Consider the following 20,325-nt stretch of genomic DNA (forward strand, 5'->3'; position numbering starts at 1 on the left):
CCTCCTCCTCCTCCTCCTCCTCCTCTCTGAACGCATGTGAACGACAAAGCAGCAAAGACCTCAAAAGAATCACACGAGATGAGAGTCGCTCCGCCTGGAAGGAGCTCAGTCTGTGAATAAGATGCACCGTTTGTGCTACATCGATTTTTTTTTCTTTTTACTTTTAAACATCTTTGGAGCATATTCCTCTCCGGGTATTTTGAAGACTTTGAGCTTCACACAGTTTACACACATCAAGATGAACGTCTGACACCGACACACAGCGACGAGGGGATCTTCAGCTCATCCTCACATCAAATCACATTAGCAGGGACAGGTTTTTCTTCTCTCTCTGGTGACATTTATTTCAACTTTGTGGGGAGAGGATTAATTAACTCAGGCTCCTTTTCTTTTCTTTTTTTTTTTTAAACAAAAGAAGTTACAAAAAACTTGACGAGGCCAACGCTCGCATCTCGTCCTCTCTACGCTCCACGGCTGGTCTTCCAGTCAGAAACACGTAAAAACAGCATTTACAATATTCATATATACAAATATATAATGTGAACACGCGCTCAGACACACACACAATCAAAACAAACAAAAAAAAAAAAAAAAACCAGGAAGTGTTTTAATATTCACACGGCGGGGGGGCGGGGACACCGTTCAGTTCACCTGCGAATGCCTTGTGTTCTTTTCATCTTTCACTTCTCAATATGAAATCCCGCTGCTTCATGGGGATCAGCCTCCTCGGACTGTGGGGACCCCGGTTCGACTCCTAAGCCTGCAGTGCAGGTTGTGATCGCTTTAAAGACAGGACAGTTTCTGCTGTTCCAGAGCTTCTTCTGTAAAACACACACTGTTCACACAGAAAACTACCAAACTGGCCAGATGATCCAGGTTAGTAACACAGAGAGAACCAACGAGGACAGAAGTGGTTAACACCGGCACACACTCACGCCAACGTCACAGTGCAATGGCAGTTTGTTCTTATTTTTTCCTTTTCTTTTTTTTTTTTTAAGACAAATGTATAGAAAAATGCATCCCGCGGTCTGTGTGGCGCTCTGGGAGAACATTTCACCAGGGGGAACTGTAAACGGGGGCTTCTTCGCGCAGACGTCCCGCCCGGTCGGTCCGCTAATCTTTGGCCTTTTTTGGAGAAAGCTTCACCTGCTACGGCGGCCCGTTCGAACCCCGCCGGGTCTCAGACAGAACATTCCTCTGCGCCTCATTCAGACCGGCAGGAAGCTTTCACACAGCTCACACAGCTCATCGCCACCACGTAATACTGTCTCACTCCCAACTGGAGACTGTGTACCTGCAGGGGTGTGTGTGTGTGTGTGTGTGTGTGTGTGTGTGGGGGGGGGGGGGGGGGGGGGGGGGGGGGGCGTTCCGGCGTGACGGACTCGCCGATTCACGCTGCCCCCCGCTTCGGGGGGGGGGGCAAAATAAAGTCGAGGGGCAGAGATTTCAGACTGATATCATGATGAGGAGGAGGAGTAAACAAATTCTGCTGTTATTAACTGTTTTGGGATCAAAGCTCTGCTCTCTTACAGGTGAGCGTGTGTGTGTGTGTGTGTGTGTGTTTGTACGTACATGTGCGTCGAGTTAAGTTTGTGTTTTTGCGCTCCCTTCTCCCAGTCAATCATTCACTCTCATTCACTCATCCATCCACAGATCCATCACACGCTCAGCAGCCAGAAGAAGAAGAAGATGGCCACGAACAGGAACAGCGAGTCCTGCCAGTTGTTATTGCCGTTGTTGAGGTTCCCGTTGCCGTGGTGATCACCTGCATACTGATCTGAGGGCAGAGCGGAAGGAGGAAAAAAAACGCCGTTACACTCGGCTTCGCCCCTCACTGAAGCCCCGATTAAATGACAAGACCCTTTTCAAGAGAAAACACAAACCGTCCGCTGCATTCTGGGTGTCGGAGTTACTGAAAACGCAACTTTTTCAAGACGCTCCAACTCCATGTAAACGGGGGAAAACGCAACTTTGTGAAACGCTGCTACTGTGCACGTGCGCCACAACTACAGTAAATGTGAAAACGGCATTGCTTTTAGCATTTTTGCAGAATTGTCAGGAAATATATCATAAACAGGAAAGTCTCACAATTAAAAGCATAGGCTCCAGGGTTGCTTAAAAAAAGAAATGAAAGCAGTGAATAGAAAAAAGTGAGTGAAAAACTCCTTTCACGTATAGATCCGGGGGTCTTGTTGGACTACAACGGTCCTCTAAAAGTAGATTATCAGAGGAAAATGTGAAGAATGTTAAATGCTGTGCTGGAGTGGATGATTACTGGTTCTTGTTAAATAGGAAAATAAAGGTATTAAAGTTCAAGCTCTACATAAACTGATAGTGGAAACCACTTTTGATTCTACTTTAAAGATCCTTGAAAAAAAATCTGGAAATGAACCCTCTAAAGAGGCTGTTAAAGATCAATGCACAAATACTTGAAGAATGTTAAAAAGGCCTTCAGAAAGTCTGTTAAGACCCCCAAAAGAACTGCTGAGGGACTCTGAAGGGCCTTTAAAAAAAATTTTTGTGTGGCCCTTTTAGGAAATCATGAAGAAATGTGGAAGTTATTTTAAAACACCACTGAAATACGTCTTAATAGACCTCAAGAACCCCTTAAAGACCTTCTAAAGAACCCTTAACATATAGTAAAAGAGTCCTTAAAGGACACCTGTAGACCCTTGAAAGGACTCTTTATAGGGATGTCCCGATACAACTTTTTCACTTCCGATACGATACCGATATTGCAACCTTGAGTTTTGGCCGATACCGATATTGGTCCGATACGATATCAGCGCGAATCATACATACTTTCATTACTTATTTTGTAGTGTGGAATGTTGGAAAAGACTTGATCAAGTGATGTTACACAGAGAACAATAGTCAACAGTAGCTGTGAGAAAAACTGACCCATTTATTATTAACCGATTGGCTACAAAAATTTTAACCTTCAACATAATACCTGCAGTGCTCTACAGTTGAATAAAATTAAAAAATAAATAAATTAGAAGACGCTTAAAATAACCTAAATAACTCCAATAAAAACAAATTATACTTTTAAAGTGCAAACAATTCAAGTCCACTTCAGTTAGTTTTTACTGTCAGAAGTGCTGGAGCGGAAAATGGACAGCTTAACGGAGCGCTTGTATTGGTGATTTTAGATGCAATCCGATGAAATCCGATACTCGTTTTTTGGCTGATAACGGACCGATATCTGATATCAATATCGGACCGGGACACCCCTAACTCTTTATCCCTCAAAGGTTGCCTACACTTCTCTGACAGACCTGTATAAGATGCTTTACAAACCAAAAGACACACTCAGGGCCTGAAAGGCCCGTGAAGCTCATCAGGTCGGTTTGGAGTGTGTGAGCCTGAACACTGCCGCAGGCGGCGTCTCACCTGCTCTGTGAAACGGGTCGTTGGTGTTAAAGACTGTCGTGAAGAAGCCGAAGGGGAAAGCACCGATGCCAAAAGACATGTGAAAGCCTGCGTCCCCGAAACCCTGAAACATCTGAAGACACACACACACACACACACAAGAAAAAAATGTGAGGTTATAAAAACAAGGTAGAGGAGTTTGAATGAAGTCTGTGAATATGAAGAGACCCACCCCTCCTCTGCTCTCAGGCTCTGTTCTCTGTCCCTGAGGCCGAGGGGGAGTTTTCAACCTGAACACAAGAAGCACACATGAAGGTGTGACACACACACACACACAGACACACAGACACACAGAGAAATGGCGGTATGCAGCCTCATACCGGGGGTCCTCCTGGCTGGAGCTCCCTCTGCCGTACAGCGGGATGACCTTCTCTCTGCTGATGCCCGCTTTGCACACGGGACACTGCTGCCGGCTGGGCCGAGTCTCCAGCCACTGAGAGGAGCAGAGGTCAGGGTTAGGGTTTTCAGTTTTCAAAACTGACAATGTTAGTTAGTTAATCATTTAGTTCAGGCAATGACATTGCAGGTTACATAAAACACAAATGTCATAACAACAGTAACTGAAAAAAGGAACAATGTATATTTACATACCAAAAAAAACTCAGAACAAAAATAGTGCCTGAAAAGGAGTGGGAAGAAGGAAAAACTATAGCGCTTCCCCTGTTCAAAAAGTTCCATTTGCTGTGCAAACGGACCTCTAAAACATTACAAAACTTTTGCATTTTCACTTGGGAACGTTGTGCAAAGTGGGCTTGTGAACAATATAAAGCTCTGAGAGTGATTATGTAGTGAGAAGCAGAGAAAGCTGCTGTCAACAGAGGCATTAAGTACATTAGCGCCTTTAAGCTGCATTAAATCAGGTTACGTCACAGCCTTACGCTTAAGATAAACACACGCCACGCCATGCCACGCCACACACACCTGTTCAGAATCCAGACAAATACGGGTTTTAATAAAACTACCTGAAAGACTTGACATGATTTTATTAAAACCCAGACGATGGTTTGTGGCCCTGGACCGCAGGATGGAAACTCGGCTTCAAAGATAAGTAAATGTGTCATGTTTGTTCACCACAAACTGAACAGAAAGGGCACCAAAGCCAGTTTACAGAGTTTACAGTTTTCAGTTCAGGCGACACGTAAAGAATAATTTCATCTTCAGTGGGCCGGACCAGCAAAATAATGCCATGATCACCTTTAAATTTAAACTTTGAAGTGTTTATTTTTCATGCTGCAGAGTATATGTGATGAAAATTTCTATTTTCAGAGAAATGTTCAAAACCACTTCTCCTATAGCTGTACTGAGAGTGTGTGTGTGTGTGTGTGTGTGTGTGTGTGTGTGTGTGTTATAATTAGAATTGCTAATCCATTTTCAGCTGGAGCTTGCCGACATGGCGGCCTGCTCTTTCACTTTCAGTCTGATTCACGGACACGCCCACAGCCTCCGACAGCTGCTACGTTCCTTCTTTAAATCTGAAATCTTTGAGATCACACCGTTTACATGATCACTGAATAAACCTCGGTGGATCCTTCCCACGATGCTTTGAGACGTGAGCACATGATGAGGCCTGCTCGTATTTAGGCTGGATTTGTGAGCTCCACTTAATAAGCTTGTTTTTAATTTTTTAAAACTGAAACTCTGAAGACACATTTTTCTCAGTTTGCTGCCGTCATTTTTCTCGAAGCTTCATGTGCGTCTATTGGAATTTATTAGTTTTAACAAGATGATTGCATTTTATTTCATTAGTTTTAGCATCTAAAAGCCAAAGAAACTCCAAGCAGCTCAACACAAAGCTCCAAACAGGCTTTAAATCCCCCGAGAGTCTGGATCCTTGCTTGGGTCTGGGTGATTTTTGACGTCACTTCAATTATAATTTCCACTCCGACCCTCATTCGCACAAAGAGCGTGACCTGGGGAGGGGGTCAGCTGAGACGAAAGAGAGAGGAAATACTCACTTGATGAAGGCAGGGCCAGCTGCGGACAAACACAGAGAGACAAAAAGATTAATTTACATTCTCACAATAGCTCTTTTCTTCAGAAAATGTCAGCTGCCCGCTTCGATAACAGCAACATTCCTGCAGCCCATTCATCCTCCACATGTGGAGAAAGAAGAGATGTGCCGCCCGGATAAATGTTCAGGTTGTTCTGAGGCACCTGCGGCTCTCGCGCCGAGTCGGGGAAGGGAGCTGCTGAGGATGAAGATGATGGTTAAAGTGGATCTTCGTCACTGTAGTTCCTATTAATCGGCTCCATCTGTCCAGAGCAGAGTTCTGGCTGAGAGGCCGGGTGACCTGCTGCTGCATGCTGGGACTTCCACTCATTTGCATGGTGCTTCCAGTAAAAACGCATATTTTCATACGTCAGTCCGCGGCTCTGCTTTCCGCTTTCACATTATTTCTGCACACTTCAGATTCCTCGTGAGATAAACAGCAAGTGAAACACTTGGATCGTGCAGAGGAACAGGCAGGGCTTGTTTCTGACAGTCAAAGCCACGTGAACACACACTGAATAACCAGCAAAAGCACTAGAAAGCATGACGTAAACACACACACACACACACACACAGTTCACAGCCCGGCTCAGTGTGTACAGCAGCTGTGAAAAACATTCCTGCAGATGCAATCTGCTGAATGAAAGGTTTATGGAACCCACCCAGCGCTCATCAGACATGTGAGCGCACGCTCGGCCGAGCTGAGCAGTCACAGCCTCGTCTCTGGAAAGTGGCAGCGGGGCGTGACCACGGAGTGCATCCCCCTCACTGTTACACACACACACACACACACACACACACACACACACACACACACACACTTCAGGATGTGACGGCTGAGAGTCGATTCGTATCGTCAGATAACAAGTTGGAGGAAAACCACAAGCTCATAGTTCACCTTTAACCAGCTCTTCGCACACTGATCGGTGAACATGAAGCAGGACGATTCAAAATGTTTAACCATCTTCAACTCATCTGACAGAAATGTGTTTTCTATGTCTTCAAACTACATCTTTTTCAGAACGTTGCAGTGTAAATGTGAAACTTTTCTGAAATGAAAACTCAGAAACAATGTGGAGCCAAGTGAGCCTGAGTCCAAGAACCGAATGAGACCAGAGATGAGAGAATCTCGCCGTCTGTAGACGTACCAAGAAATTTATTCCTACATTCCTGGATATTAAAGCCTTATCTGAATTTCTACCTCACACCTCCACCCTCCTGAAGCGGACTCTCTGGAGGACCGAGGAGCCGCTGCTTGCTCATTAACCTCAAAGTATTAACGGCGACATTCAGGTTTTGTCTGCACGGGCAGGATCTCTTCAGTCCTCAGAGCGGCGTCTTCCGTTCGCTCCGACTTTCAAACTCCAACCCGAGAACGTGAAGGTCGAACAGCGACGGCGAGACGGAACATGTGCCGCAGCTCCGGCCGTCACGTGGAACAGGAACAGTCCATACGATCAAACTTCACAAGAGAGCCAGCGCTCTCCTTCTGTTTATTAACTTTCAGTCAAACTGATTCCAGATCAGCTCCTGTAATAAAGTCAGTGTATTCTCATATGAAAACAATGTACCTTCACAGTCCTCAGAGACCGTTGTCTTTTCTAATCAGCGTTGTTTAAACGCAGCCAGACTGTAATTTTGCTGTGGAATTGCAGCAGGTGAGCTGACGTCAGTGCGGCTCATGCTTACCGACTGTTTCATCAGCGCACGGCTTCAGAGAGCGGCGTGGGGCCGCACGTAACACGGCAACAACGTTACATCAGCGGTACAGTACACTGGAGCCTCACAGCCGCGCCGCACGTTTCCCTACTGTACTGAACGGATGAAGCCAGGGCAGAGTTAGTAAAACAACGAAAGGAACGTGGCTGCATCGTTCACCGGTGCGTTTGGAGCTGCAGTTTGAACCACTGCAGTACACGGCGGTGGGAAAACTCTGGGATCCCGTTTACACGAAAACGCTTCAAGTGAAAAAGTTTGGGCGTCGAGGTTGTCTTGCAGAATATTTCATATGTGAAGAATTTGCCTAGTTTGAATTAAACTCGGGGGGGGGATTCATTTTAGGTTCTTTTAACATAATGTACAAAGTGAAAACACGGTTTTCAGAAAAGTTTTGCGTTTTACACAACGATGTTCATTTATACAGAAATGGTGAAAAGCATATTGTTTTCACGTTAAGCCACAAGCAGAGGCAAAACGTAAAGCAATGGTGAGTACATATATACATTCACATGGACAGATAACCAAGTTAAATTGCTCTTCCGGGTGACTGCCAACTCTAAAACTACCAAATCCCAGAAGAATCTGGACTGGGAGTCATGAAGCTCTGGAGGAAAACATTGTTCTTACCGTCCGTCTACTGAGCGTGTTCCTCCGTTTACTCATGCTGTCGTGTAAACAGAGCCAATCTTTAAAGCTTGAAAAAGATGAACAAGACTGTGAACCTGACAGAGGGTCAGACATGGAGTCTGTCTGTGTTTCAGGAAGAGACACAGGGATTTTATCAGGTCTGTATCCACAGGCAATCGCAGATGTTTGGAGCAAACAACAAATAAATCCTTCATAAACCGTCTTAAAGTTCAAGAGTTCTGCGAAGATGTTTGGGATGAAATGGGAGCTCACCAAATTGATTTTCCTTCTGCTTTTCAGGAGGACAAGGCATCCCTTCTTTGCAGGATTGGTTTCGTCCTTGCACAGTGCTGTACAGTCGTTTTCACACAGTCTCATCAACCCGAACCCCCTCAGTAGGTGGCGGTTCAGTGTGAACATGTTTAATCAGCACAGGGAGCAGGATCAACCTTCCACAGCTGGTATCAGGTCGGACCCGGCAAGTGTGAACACAGCTCCACCACATCTTCAAATAACGTGTGCTAGAGCTTGTCATGGAAACAAGACGGCTAACAAGCAGAGGAGGGAGAGAATTTTGCTGTTAAATCAGCAAAAAATTGTGCTGAAGTGACAAGAAGCACAGAGAGGGAGTTTCAGTGGATCTGCGGGGTGGGGAGGGGTTTGTGAGCAGGTTACAGGAGGCTGCGACCTGACCCTTGTTTACCTGGCTGCGGTGTGCGCAGCAAGGAGAAGGGATCCATCAACGGGAAATCTGTCAACAGACTGAGCCAGCTCAGGTCTGGATGTGATCTGCTGGTCTCCGTAGGTAAAAAAGACTTGCTGTTGGCTTCTTTTGTTCACCAGCCTCACAGGGTTGCTTCACTGCTACTCACGCAAAGCATTGAAGAAGAGATCATATCAGACACGACACTGCAGACATCTGTCCACCTTTAGATTGCATAAACACAGATCAACGTCAGTGGAAAGCAGACAGCTGGAGGAGATGAACTTCCTCCTGCGTGTGCAAGAATCACTGTTATGACTTTTACTACTGACCACAATGCCTTTAAGGCTGACCCCAATCCTCCCCTCACTTGGCCCTAATCTTACATTAGCCTCTCTCGCAGGGCTTCAGTCAACACTCATGAGTCATGAATGACACACACACACACACACACGTTACTGAGCATGTGTGTACTCTCCGCACAGACTGCCTGGAAGGTCGAGGGTTGTGTAAGTCTTTATCAAGTTGACAGTGAGGCGAGGGACATGAAATCCCAGCTGTTGGCCTGCAGTTGTTTTCATTGGGAGATAAAGTCGCCAGACACGCTCCGTCACCGATCGTACTTTGTATCAGTGACTTATCAGCCGGCAGTTTGCACAACTGAAAGCACGAAATGAAAAATATTAAAACATGAGAGCGGCCTTCACTGCTTTGTCTTCAGCTTCAGTCTGTACATGATAAACATTTGTTCAAATTCTGTATGCTTTGCTCAAAGACACTTCAGCACACAGCCAGAGGGAGACACGCGGTCAAAACCAATAACCTTGTGAACAGCAACCAGCTCTACCTACTCAGTGGGTGTGGTTGATGCAGAACAGCAAGCATACCTCCCAACCTCTGCTTTGCATTATCTCTCTGCACATATTAGGTTTACACTCGAGCGAATAAGTCTTGATGCAGCAGCGGATCTCCAGGGAGCAGAAGACGCCTTCCTCCAACCTCTGAGAGGGGACACGTGTCCATGATGGATTATGGACCGCAAAGCGGAATAAATTCATTCATGATGAGAGTCTATCCACACACCTGATACCTTAACCTACTAACCAGTAGCTATTATTAGCAGCAGGTCTGAGCATCAGGCTGAACAGTTCAGGGTTGGATCACTGCTTCAGTGTTAACCTGACAGGATGCCAATGATCACCAGGGACCGGGAACACTGGTTAATGTGTCACAGAGTCCCCGTGCATGTGCGTGAGGGCTTTAACTTTGACCTCTGACCTACGCCAGATCAGATATGACCCCACTCCGGAGCTGATCACAGGGCTGGGCTTCACAGCAGGTGTTCCAGACCCTGATTGATCCGGCTCTGCTGCAACACTGCCATGCTGGACGGTGTGAGACGGTTAAAGAGGCGTGATCCGCCGTTTACGGTAAGGCGAGGCCGCACACGGACACACCGCACCGCCGGGCTGCACGGAAACAAATAAACAGCTCTGCACGTCTGATCGGCCCCCCCACCTCCTCCACCCCCCCCCCCCCCCCCCCCTCCACCGACCCGACCCGCCCCGTCTCTCTCTTACCAGAACAAGTGGCCGCACATACTGATGACAGCGTCCCGGGCGGTGTCCAGGCAGATGTTGCACTCGAAGGTGGCCCGGTCCCGGTCGTTCTCCCCGCCGCCACTGCCGCCCGGCCCGTCGCGGTCGTTGCTGCTCTCCCCGGCCGGGAATCCTCCTCGGCTGGCCGGCCCGCCGTCACTCGAGGACCGGGGATCCGCGGCCGCCATCGCGGTGTTTTGTTTGTGGGAAGGAAGGATAACGCACTCAGCGGGCCAACCCGACCCGAGCTAAAGTCAGCTGTCAGTCCGCTTAAACGGCTGCAGCCTCCGAGCGAGAGTCCGACCAAGCGTCCTGACTTCACCTGATAGAGGGTTTCCGTTTCCGGGCAAAACACGCAGCCGGAGCCGGGGGCGGGGCGGGAAGCGGAGCCCCGCCCACAACACAGAACCAACTGGAAGAAAACCATGATATGATATGATATGATATGATATGATATGATATGAATTAAGATTATGTGCGTGACAATGTATGATTTTAAAAGTATATCTTTACAAGAAAAATATTTCAACATATTAGTACCTAAGACTATGAAATAACTGTAAAATATGTTTATGATTCTTTATTTCCACCCCAAAGCCCATTTGTAAATCCGAATAAAAAATAATGATACAATAAAAAAAAGTAGATTTAGATGTCGCCAAAACAAAAAAAAAAATTCACCTTGAAGAACATCAATAAAGAAATCCATATAGGTTTAGATATATTTATTTGTAGACTTGGTTTCTGGATTTTATCGACAAATTAATTTAATATTTTTATGTGCAATATTTTATTTCATTGGTGATGTTTAAATGAACAAATGACTAAGTAGAACTAGAACTCCTGCTAAATAGTGTCTGCTATGTTTTGTAGTCACTGTAAAGCCTGTTTGTGTTGACACTCAATAATATTACTCAATAAATTTTGTCCTGCCTCATTTGATGTTTAACTTTGTTTTTAAAAGTTTTCTGTGTGGAGCAATGCTTTAAAATGATTTTTCTCGGCATTTGTGAAATGTTCTATTCGATTCTCTTCTAAATAACAACAAAATACTGACATGTTTTTTTTTTTACTTCGTAAACAAATGATGAAGAAGTCATACCAAGTTTAGAAGTGCCTATTTCATCAAACTGGAAATATATATATATATATATATATATATATATATATATATATATATATATATATATATATATATATATATATATATATATATATATATATATATATATATATATATATATAAAGAAAATTGTTTACCCTGTTGAACACTCGGAACTCTTTCCGTCCTTGTGTTTCCGCCCGGACCCATGACAAGTATGCACAACGAACTCACTCTGTCCCCACGCTGAAACTTATTTATTGACAGGGAATATTTAGACTTTTTGTTACCAGAAGTAATGTTTTAAGAGATTGCTGGTACTTCGTGGGGACTTATCGCGAATAACTTATTAACCTAAACGAGCCAACATGAAGATAAAAGACAGAAACAAGCCAAGAAGACGATCAGCTTCTACAAATACAACTTCAGCTTCAGGGAGCCTTATCAGATCCTGCTCGACGGAACTTTTTGTCAGGCAGCGCTGAAAAACAAGATCCAGATCAAAGAGCAGATGCCCAAATATCTGATGGGGGAGGTGCAGCTCTGCACCACCAGGTAATAACATCCACCTCATCGGTCTCCTCCAGGTATCATGGCTTCATTTAATTCACCGGCTGCTGTCTGTCCACAGCTGTGCTCTGAAGGAGCTGGAGACGCTCGGGAAGGAGCTGTACGGAGCCAAAATCATCCTGCAGAGGTTTCAGGTCAGGAGGTGTCCCCACCTGAAGAGCCCTGTCCCGGCTTCAGAGTGTCTGCTGTCCATGCTGGAGGAAAACAACCCACACCACTACTTTGTGGCTACGCAGGTAAACACTCACATCAAACCCTGCATCCAGACTCCCCTCAAACCTAAGGATTAATTAAAACAGATTAATTTAACTTAGCATTTATGTCCATATGTAAACATTAAACATGGAGGATCCAACAGGTTCCATTTGTAAATCGGTGTGATTTAGATTAGACACATTTGAGTTGTTGGCACACATGAACAGTGATTGGATGTGAGTAAACATACCATTGGTGTTTCCAGGACCACCCCCTGACCACCGGCCTGAAAGCGATCCCGGGCGTCCCCCTGTTCTACATCATCCTCAACACCATCGTGCTGGACAAGCCCAGCCAGGCGTCCCTGGACCACGTCCAGGCCGTGCAGCTGGGAGAGCTGGTCAGCCCGGCCCAGCAGCGGAGCATCTGCAGCCTGAAGGAGGAGCAGGGCATCGGGCAGAAGGACGGCGAGCAGCGCAAGAAGAGGAAGAGGAAACAGAGCAACCCCAACCCGCTGAGCTGCCTCAAGAAGAAGAAGAAGAAAGGGGTGCCGACGCCGCCGCTGAAGAAGCCGGAGGAGGGGGCGAAAAGGAAGAGGAGTCGACACAAGAAGCGGAGAACAGAGGGAGGAGACATGGAGGCTGCTCCTGCAGCTACAAGCACATGATGCTGCAGGCACAGAGACTAACTGTATAATGTCTGAAGATGTAAAATACACCAGTCCGACACAGCTGGCTGAAATCCTGCAATTTTTCAGATGAAATGCTCATTTCCTCTCAACAGGAGCCACAAAGAGCAGTGTGGCCATAATGTTTTGGCTGATGAGCATGTCCTTGTGCAGACTAGCTGGTCTATGTGACAATAAAAGAAACATTTCTTACACGTTTTTTAAATACAAGTATTTATTTTTTTTTAAAAATGAAAAGCAAGACAGTGACACTCTTCTGAGACGCATCAACATTTCTTCAGACTCCATTTACTTTGGATTTCATACAAAATAAAAAAAAAGCAGGTTTACAGGCACATGGTTTAAATACACGCTGCACTCGGACGATGGAGACTTTTTATGGAAGCAGACATAAAATGTTCTCTGAAGAAGCACGTGGAGGTCGTGTCCTAGATCATGACATTTAATTCAGTCCTAAAGCCTCAACGATAAACAATCTGATCGGTTTCCATTAGGATATCAATAACAGCAGCTATTAAATACAAATCTGTAGTTGTTGCACATTATTTTACGACAAGTCACTGTTGGAGCACAAACTACTGAATACTCTTCGTTATCAGGACATAGCATCACTGTATGTCGCTCTGTTGTATCTAAATGTTCAAGAATATACAAAAAAAAAAACTACAGTGAAAATCTGAATCCAGAGCCCTCGAGTTATTCTGTGGCGACTACTGGGGAATTGCACTCTTATGAACTATTTCATACCAGCATGCAGGACAGCAGGATACTTTCAGTCACCTACAGGTTGAGCTAGAATATGTCCCAGTTCTTTACAGACTAATGCCAGTTTGTTATTGCAGCGTTTGTCTCTTGTCAGCTTCCTACATCATGCTCTAGAAGAGAGTGCTTCATGCAAACTGCCTGAAATATCTCGGATTAGTGTACAATATTACCATATTAAAAAAAAAAAAATCCAGCTTGGACTTATTTGGAGTTCCGATTTGAGACATGATTATTTTTCATGGAAGAAGATGCGAGCGCAGCGCTTGCAAGGACAATATTTCCTTTTTTCTTTAAAGTGCTGCAATACAGTCATATTCATTTAACTGCTGGCTGAGTTCACAACTCACACCTGTGCAAAACTCTTTTAAACAAACTGGGTGCAGTGCATGCTCCGTGCGGTGGAGGCGAACGACCACGGATGAGCTGACGGAGTGAAGTATCCACCACTGTAAACACATCTTTCACCTCTTCACTTTGGTAACACTGACAGTGAGAGACGGCAGCTCCAAACAACGAGACGCACAGGCGGCCAAGTCTAAACACTGACCTGCAGCCCGGGTCCGCACGCCGATTGGTTTCTGAGCCTTTTCTTTAGTGAATCCAAACAGCACGTGTACTCCACCACCTGAAACACACACTCATACACTGGTGCAGTGTTGCAGCTTTTTCCAGCCAGAAACCAAAGGCTGTGTGGACACAGGCTTTTAGACATAAGGTGCATTGATTTTTCTATAAATATAAAAGCAGAAATAATAAAAGGAGGATTTAATAAGTAAGTAAATAAATAAATAAGGCTGCAATAGGCGGGAGCACGAGGGAAGAACAGTGGGCTGTTGGTCCTGTCACCACCTGTCTGTGATCAGAGCCTTAGACCTCTGGAGAAACAGACATTTCATACCAAAATAACAAATTACAACAAATGAATCAATATAAAAGTGTATTTTGTTTGGAGTTGCGATCCTCCTTTACTAAATCAAGGAGTTAATCTCTTGTGAATGGACCTTTTTCCTCGTAACGCTGCCTGAAACGAAAACACCACGGAATGGAAGTGAGTGTCAAAATGAGCCGGCGGCGCAGAGCCTCTCCTCTCAGATGATGTGGAAGCGCGGCCCGGCCGTGGCCACGATGTCGCTGTACGGCTCCTCCTGGACCAGCTCCACCGCCTGCTGCTTCTTCAGCACCAGGAAGCTGTAGAACTTGGCGGCCGCCTGCTTTCGGTTGTTGTTCCTGCAGAGGTCGAGCAGGCTGACCGACTGGGCGCCCGTTTTCGCCATCACCCTCTGCGGGCGGGACAGAGGGCGTCAGGACAGGGCGCTCTGGCGGCTCGTGGAGGGTTTTCATTTGAACACGGTGGAGGAGATACTGGTTTTTTTCCAGTGATAACATTAATTACTGCATGCTGTGTCTCACTCCTTCACAGTTATCAGTTATATAAGAAGTTGTAAAACATCAAATTCTCCAACAACAGCCATAAACGTCAACATGGAAACTCATTTTAAAGCGATAAATAATCAATTTGAACAAACTTGGTGAGTTTAAACTCGACTTCAGTACCTGGAGGCCATGAAGCATCTGCTGCGTTCGCTTGTTCCACCTCCTCTCCTCCTGGTCCTGATCTCCTCCCTGCACCTCCTCCTCCTGACGCAAACACGCACAGTAACGCACAAACACGCAGTTACACACAAACACTGTCAAGTCCTGAGCGGCCGCCAAAAGGAGACAGGTTCTTTTTAAATATTTACTTGGATTTGGCCTTCGTGAAGAAATGGTTTAGTGAAGAAATAACATTTGACTTCATACAGCTGTTTCAGGAATGCATGTACTCTGACTGTGTGTGTGTGTGTGTGTGTGTGTCTGAAATTTATCTGTGAAGGAAATCCAGAGGAACCGGTACTAAACATCACTGGAAGAGGCTGAACATGTGGATGCTGTGTGATGGGCGCTCCTCACCTCTTCATCGGAGTCATCGTCGCTCTTCTTCTTGTCCTTGTCTGCCAGCAGGTCCAGCTCGATCAGCTGGCTGATGTTGGCGGTACTCTCCTCCGGAGGCAGATCCACGCTGGCCGTCTCCAGCTGCTGGGACGCCGCCGAGACCTCAGACTCCTGCTGCTGCAGCTGCTCCAAGGCTCCCATCTGCAGGGCGGGAGGTCAGAGGTCACGGCGAGGCGAGGCGAGGCAGGGGGAGCGAGCGGCTGTACTCACGGGCAGCGCCGGCTCCGTGTCCTGCGCTTTGCGCTTCAAGCTCCTCTGGGAGGACGGCGGTGGCATGGCGGCCTCGTCCAGCGTGGTTCTGCTCCCCTCCACCGCGGAGGTCTGCAGGACGCTGGCCTCCTCCATGATGGTCTGGTCTGGAGGACAACACGGGTGATTTCTACCATCGAAGTGCCATCTCCTTTTTTCCCTGACTGTTTTTCTTCTCTCTTGTTAAATTTGTTGAGTTCAGTTTTCAATCAAAACTTTGCAAAAATAATCAGTCAAGAGTAAAACCCTTCAACTCAGAGCCGATTCCTCTCTATCTGTTTCATGTGAATCTCCACTCAGATCCTTTTCTCACCCATGATGTCTCTCTGCTGGTGTCCGGCGGTTTCCTCTCTGGGAACCTCCGGGTTCTCCAGGTCCTTCAGGAACTCGTCCAGACTGTCGGCCTCGCCGCCCTTCCTCCTCTTCCTCAGCTCGTCGGGAACCAGCGGCGTGAGGCACCTGGTGAACATCTGTACCGGCGACAGGTGAGGGAGTGAAGCGAGCAGAAGAGACCGAGTGGAACCGCACGGGCTAAAAAAACTGACCTTCAGCAGCCGGGCGTTCCACAGAGGCTGAGCCGGCAGCGAGAAGAGCTTCTCCACGCCGCCCGTCTCCTTCCACATCATCAGCTTCTTGGTGGGCGGAGCCAGGTCCAGCGTGGTGACGATGTCCGAGTAGTCGGAGAGCTGCGCCCGGATGGTCTTACTGTCCAGCTCCTTCACGCTGTCCACGATCAGCTTCCTCTTCCGCTTGGCCTTGGTTTCCTTCACTGCACCGAGGACGACAGCATCAGGAACCACGGTTCTGATGTTCTATTTCTGATATATTTTGTTCTGCTTCAGATTTTTTACTCCATTACATTTTTAAATCATGAAGGTTTGACTCGAAAACCAGTAAAATTAACAGACGTTTGTCCTGAAGTTCAGACTAACATGAAAACAGAAAGAGGACGGCGGCTGCGTTACCCGTGATGTCGATGGGCTCCAGGGCGAACGTCTCCTCCTCGTTGTGAACCAGGTTGGTCTGCTCCGCCTGGTCGGCCATGGTGGGCAGAGGCTCCGTCGGGCCGGAGTCCGGGCTGTCCGGGGCTCCGGCTGACGGCGATCCATCAGAAACATTCAGAACGTCATTCACAGCGGTTCCACCAGGCTTTTCTGCACGACCAGGACACGCTAACCTGAGAGCGCATCGAAGTCGTCCTCGTCGTCGCCGTGATCCTGAGGCATCATGACGCTCTCCGGGATGGCGGGAGGGTCGTCGAAGATGCCGCCTCCGTCCTCGTTGCTCAGCAGCTTGTCCACTGCAGTGGGATTGAAATGCCTCGATTCGTTTCCTGAGTTGTGGAGAAGTGCGTGCAGTGCCCCACGCTGCCAGATCTTACCCAGCATCCCCCCCTCGTTGCTCTCCATGGGGTTGTCCCCGAAGTCGTCCTTGTACTGGTCGTCGTACTCCAGGTGGTTGGACTTGTCGGCCATCTGGTTGGCCCCGCCCTCCGCCTCCAGCAGCAGGTTGGAGGCCGACGCTCCCATGATCTCCACCTCGAAGGCGCTCTCCTCCCGCATCATCTCCCGGTCGTCCATCCCAAAGTCAGCTGCAGCAGAAAAACAGCAGGACTGTAGACTGTAGGCGTGTGACAGCTGGTTGACAGGGTCATTCAAATTGCTTCAAAGCTAAAGAGAGCGAGAAATGAAGGCGTTTACCGAAGTCGTTGTCCTGCAGCAGGTTGAGGTTTCCCACCTCCTCCCTCATGGTGATCTCCTCCACTCGGCTCTGGTTCAGGTTGAACTGCTGAGCCACGTCGATGTCGCTGCGCCACACACACCAAAGCACAACAGCAGCTCAATCACAAGCGCCTTGAACCTTAACTGGAAGTCCTTCTGTGAGACTGGTGCAGTTCTTTGTAGAAGTCACTTGTGTTTAACCTTTTCAGTAGTTTTAAAGATAAAAATGGGTAAAACATGCATTTAGAGAGCAAGCAGGGGCGAGAATGTGAAAAAAATATTATAAAACTGCATCTAATCGTGCAGTGAAGTGCTTCAAAGCCTGAAAAAAAAATGCATTTCCTTGCTGTAACTTCTCCCTCAGGAATAAAGTAGACTCACTCTAAGTCTGGAAGCGGCTGGTCGAAGTCGTGGAACTCCTCCGGCAGGGTGATGGCGTTGTACGCCGCCTCCCGGTTCTCCTCCGGGAGATCCACCACACCTGAAACAACGTTCAGACGGAGCGTGAGCCTCTTCCTCTTCACTGACTCCTCTGAACAGTTTCAGGGAATCTAAAGACCGATGGGGGTTCTCTGACCTGGTCGAAACGCCATCTTGATCTTGATGAAGGCCTCGTTACAGTCTGCCAGCAGGTACTTGGCCTTCCTGTGGTAGATCCTCACCACGCCCAGCAGGAGGTGACCCGACGTTCGTAAAGCCATTTTCACCTAAAAAAAAAAAAAATAATAAAATCAAAAATAACTAGTGCCGTTAAATAAACCTGTAGTACTTCACATCAACTATACATCAATCAATAACTGATCTATTACTGCTGATAAATTAAGCGGAATTACTGTGACAAAGTAATGCACATGATAATAAAAAAAAAATGCAAATATCATTTAAAGCTTCGCATTAAAGTTTAATGAGTAAAAGTGAAATTCAAAGATGAGGTTTTAAACTGTAAAAAATATCTGTAAAACTGCAAGTTTTGTGAAATTAAAACCAAATAAAGACAACATTTTCTACATTTTAAGTTGAATTGTCAGGCTGATCTTATCAGGGCGCTTTAGAACAAGATGGTACATAGATTTTCTTAAGAGAGAGATCAAGTGTAACAACTGGATTCACATGATAAAACTTTATTACTGAATAAAAATTACTTCATTACTGAATCTAAAAAAAAACTGTCCTAAAAACTTGTAGTTATTTTATTAAGTGTGACAGGTGACAGTTAAATACCAAAACATCCTCATGTTAGGATCCCACGTACAATCTAACAAAAAGATTCTCGATAAACTCCTTTAAAGTGGTGTCTGTAAATGACCTTGGGTGAGATGATGCTCTCCACGCTGCTCTCCAGATTGCACTCGAACACGTGTGCTTTGGTCAGCTTCTTGTCCCAGTGGGCCGCCAGCCAGATTTTGGCCAGCGGCCCTCGTTTGCTGAGGACAAAGTGGGCATAAAACATTGTCTCAGCACCTCCTCACCACCGGGGAAAGGGGGAGGGGGAGGCGTCGAGCCTGGAGGAGAGAAGAAAACAGGACAATGACAGAAACACCAATTTGAAATCAGCACTCAGGTAGAATAAAGGAAGGAGCTGGAAGGGGATTGGCTAATGGGAAGACTGTGGTGAGGCAGACAGACCACAGGTGGAACTACTGACATATAGAAAACAAACCAAGGAGGGATATGGACAGAACACGGATGGAAGACGGACAACACACCGACAGGGAAAAGGGCTGGAACCTGACAATCAAAACCGTCTTGCAGACCTGTCCACCGATCTGGCAGCTATATGTGTGGCTGCAAACAGGGAAGGTGCACTATGCATCCACTGGCTCCCAGTCTTGCTCAAGGACACTTCAACTCATGGATAGAGGAAGATGGAAAATCCAACATGCAGCCTTCTGATTCTATCTACTGAGCCACATCCAAGAAAGAACATGCAAACTGCACACAGAGGTCCTGACTAATTTGCTGCTAACGCATCACAATTACAGTGATTTGTTTAATTAATGCAAACATTGACACACATGACATCATCTTATTGTGATTGTATTAACTGGTGTCTGTATGTCTGCTTATTTATACGTGTGAAGGTGAGGTGTTAATATGAGCATTTCATATATATATATATATATATATATATATATATATATATATATATATATATATATATATATATATATATATATATACATAAGGTGTTTCTTATCTCTTATCTCTCTGTTGACCCTGTGCTCGTCGCGTGCATCGTCTCTAAACGGAAACGAGTCGTTTGCCATGGCAACAGAACGTGGAGGGCTCGTTCGCTTTAGCGCGGTTTTTTCCAGGACACGAGCGGAGCGTCACGCTCGCGCCGCAGTGAGCAGCAGCAGCTCAGCCTCACATGAAGCCGCGGACAGGTGACGGTAGCTAACGTTTAGCTGCTGTCATTCCCTCTGAAAAAAACCCGCCTGTCCGCGCGTTTCGGTCCCACCGAGCGTCGCCTTCACCTGGGCCGCGAGTGACTCACCGCCGTGCCGCCCTCTGGGCTCCTCTGCCGGCGTCGCCGCAGCTGCTGCTCGGTGTTTTTCCTCCTCTTCCTCTTTCCCACTAAAACAAACAAGATGGCGTCCTCCCTCCCTCCTGTCCTCTCCTCTCCTCTCCTCTCTCTCTCTGTGATGCTCCACTTTAGCCACATCCTAAAATCCACTTCCCATGACCCCACATTCTGGTCCCTGATCCATTCAACTCTGCCTCAGATGATCTAAAAGAGCCCCAAACAACTTGGATAAGAGAGAAAACTATTCAAATGGGTAAAAGAGACAAAACCAACTGAAATGTCAAAAACATGGAGAGTAAAGGCAACAAAAACTGAATGAGGAAAATCAGCTGTAAAATTAAATGGCAAGCAAAACAGCTGGAACTAAAAGTGTGGAACATTTTTAACTTTTCAATGCATCAGTCAAGTACACTGCAATTTTATAGACACTTTACAATTTAGTTTGCA

General features: G+C 46.4%; 3 protein-coding genes across 3 annotated transcripts; 1 reads left to right on the top strand and 2 right to left on the bottom strand.

Annotated features, from left to right (window-relative positions):
- Positions 1-317: 317 nt before the first annotated feature.
- On the bottom strand, positions 318-10,402 carry rnf5 (ring finger protein 5). The gene is made up of 6 exons (XM_030121160.1): positions 10,052-10,402; positions 5,388-5,406; positions 3,753-3,865; positions 3,605-3,662; positions 3,394-3,505; positions 318-1,777 (listed from the first exon to the last, which is right to left on the bottom strand). Exons 1-6 carry the CDS (start codon positions 10,255-10,257, stop codon positions 1,659-1,661), a joined length of 627 nt encoding a protein of 208 aa, XP_029977020.1. The 5' UTR covers positions 10,258-10,402; the 3' UTR covers positions 318-1,658.
- A 977-nt stretch (positions 10,403-11,379) lies between these two features.
- On the top strand, positions 11,380-12,824 carry utp23 (UTP23 small subunit processome component). The gene is made up of 4 exons (XM_030121010.1): positions 11,380-11,408; positions 11,535-11,726; positions 11,803-11,977; positions 12,202-12,824. The coding sequence occupies exons 1-4, from the start codon at positions 11,380-11,382 to the stop codon at positions 12,601-12,603; spliced, it is 798 nt and encodes a 265-aa protein (XP_029976870.1). The 3' UTR covers positions 12,604-12,824.
- Positions 12,825-12,882: 58 nt separating this feature from the next.
- rad21b (RAD21 cohesin complex component b) lies at positions 12,883-19,959 on the bottom strand. Its single transcript, XM_030120971.1, has 14 exons — positions 19,849-19,959; positions 18,658-18,853; positions 17,929-18,058; positions 17,733-17,832; positions 17,331-17,437; positions 17,012-17,221; positions 16,808-16,930; positions 16,596-16,724; positions 16,176-16,399; positions 15,944-16,100; positions 15,592-15,737; positions 15,340-15,522; positions 14,944-15,027; positions 12,883-14,669 (listed from the first exon to the last, which is right to left on the bottom strand). Exons 2-14 carry the CDS (start codon positions 18,799-18,801, stop codon positions 14,478-14,480), a joined length of 1,929 nt encoding a protein of 642 aa, XP_029976831.1. The 5' UTR covers positions 18,802-18,853; positions 19,849-19,959; the 3' UTR covers positions 12,883-14,477.
- Positions 19,960-20,325: the final 366 nt, after the last annotated feature.

This window comes from Salarias fasciatus, chromosome 22 (genome assembly GCF_902148845.1).
Source record: "Salarias fasciatus chromosome 22, fSalaFa1.1, whole genome shotgun sequence".
NCBI lineage: Eukaryota > Metazoa > Chordata > Actinopteri > Blenniiformes > Blenniidae > Salarias > Salarias fasciatus.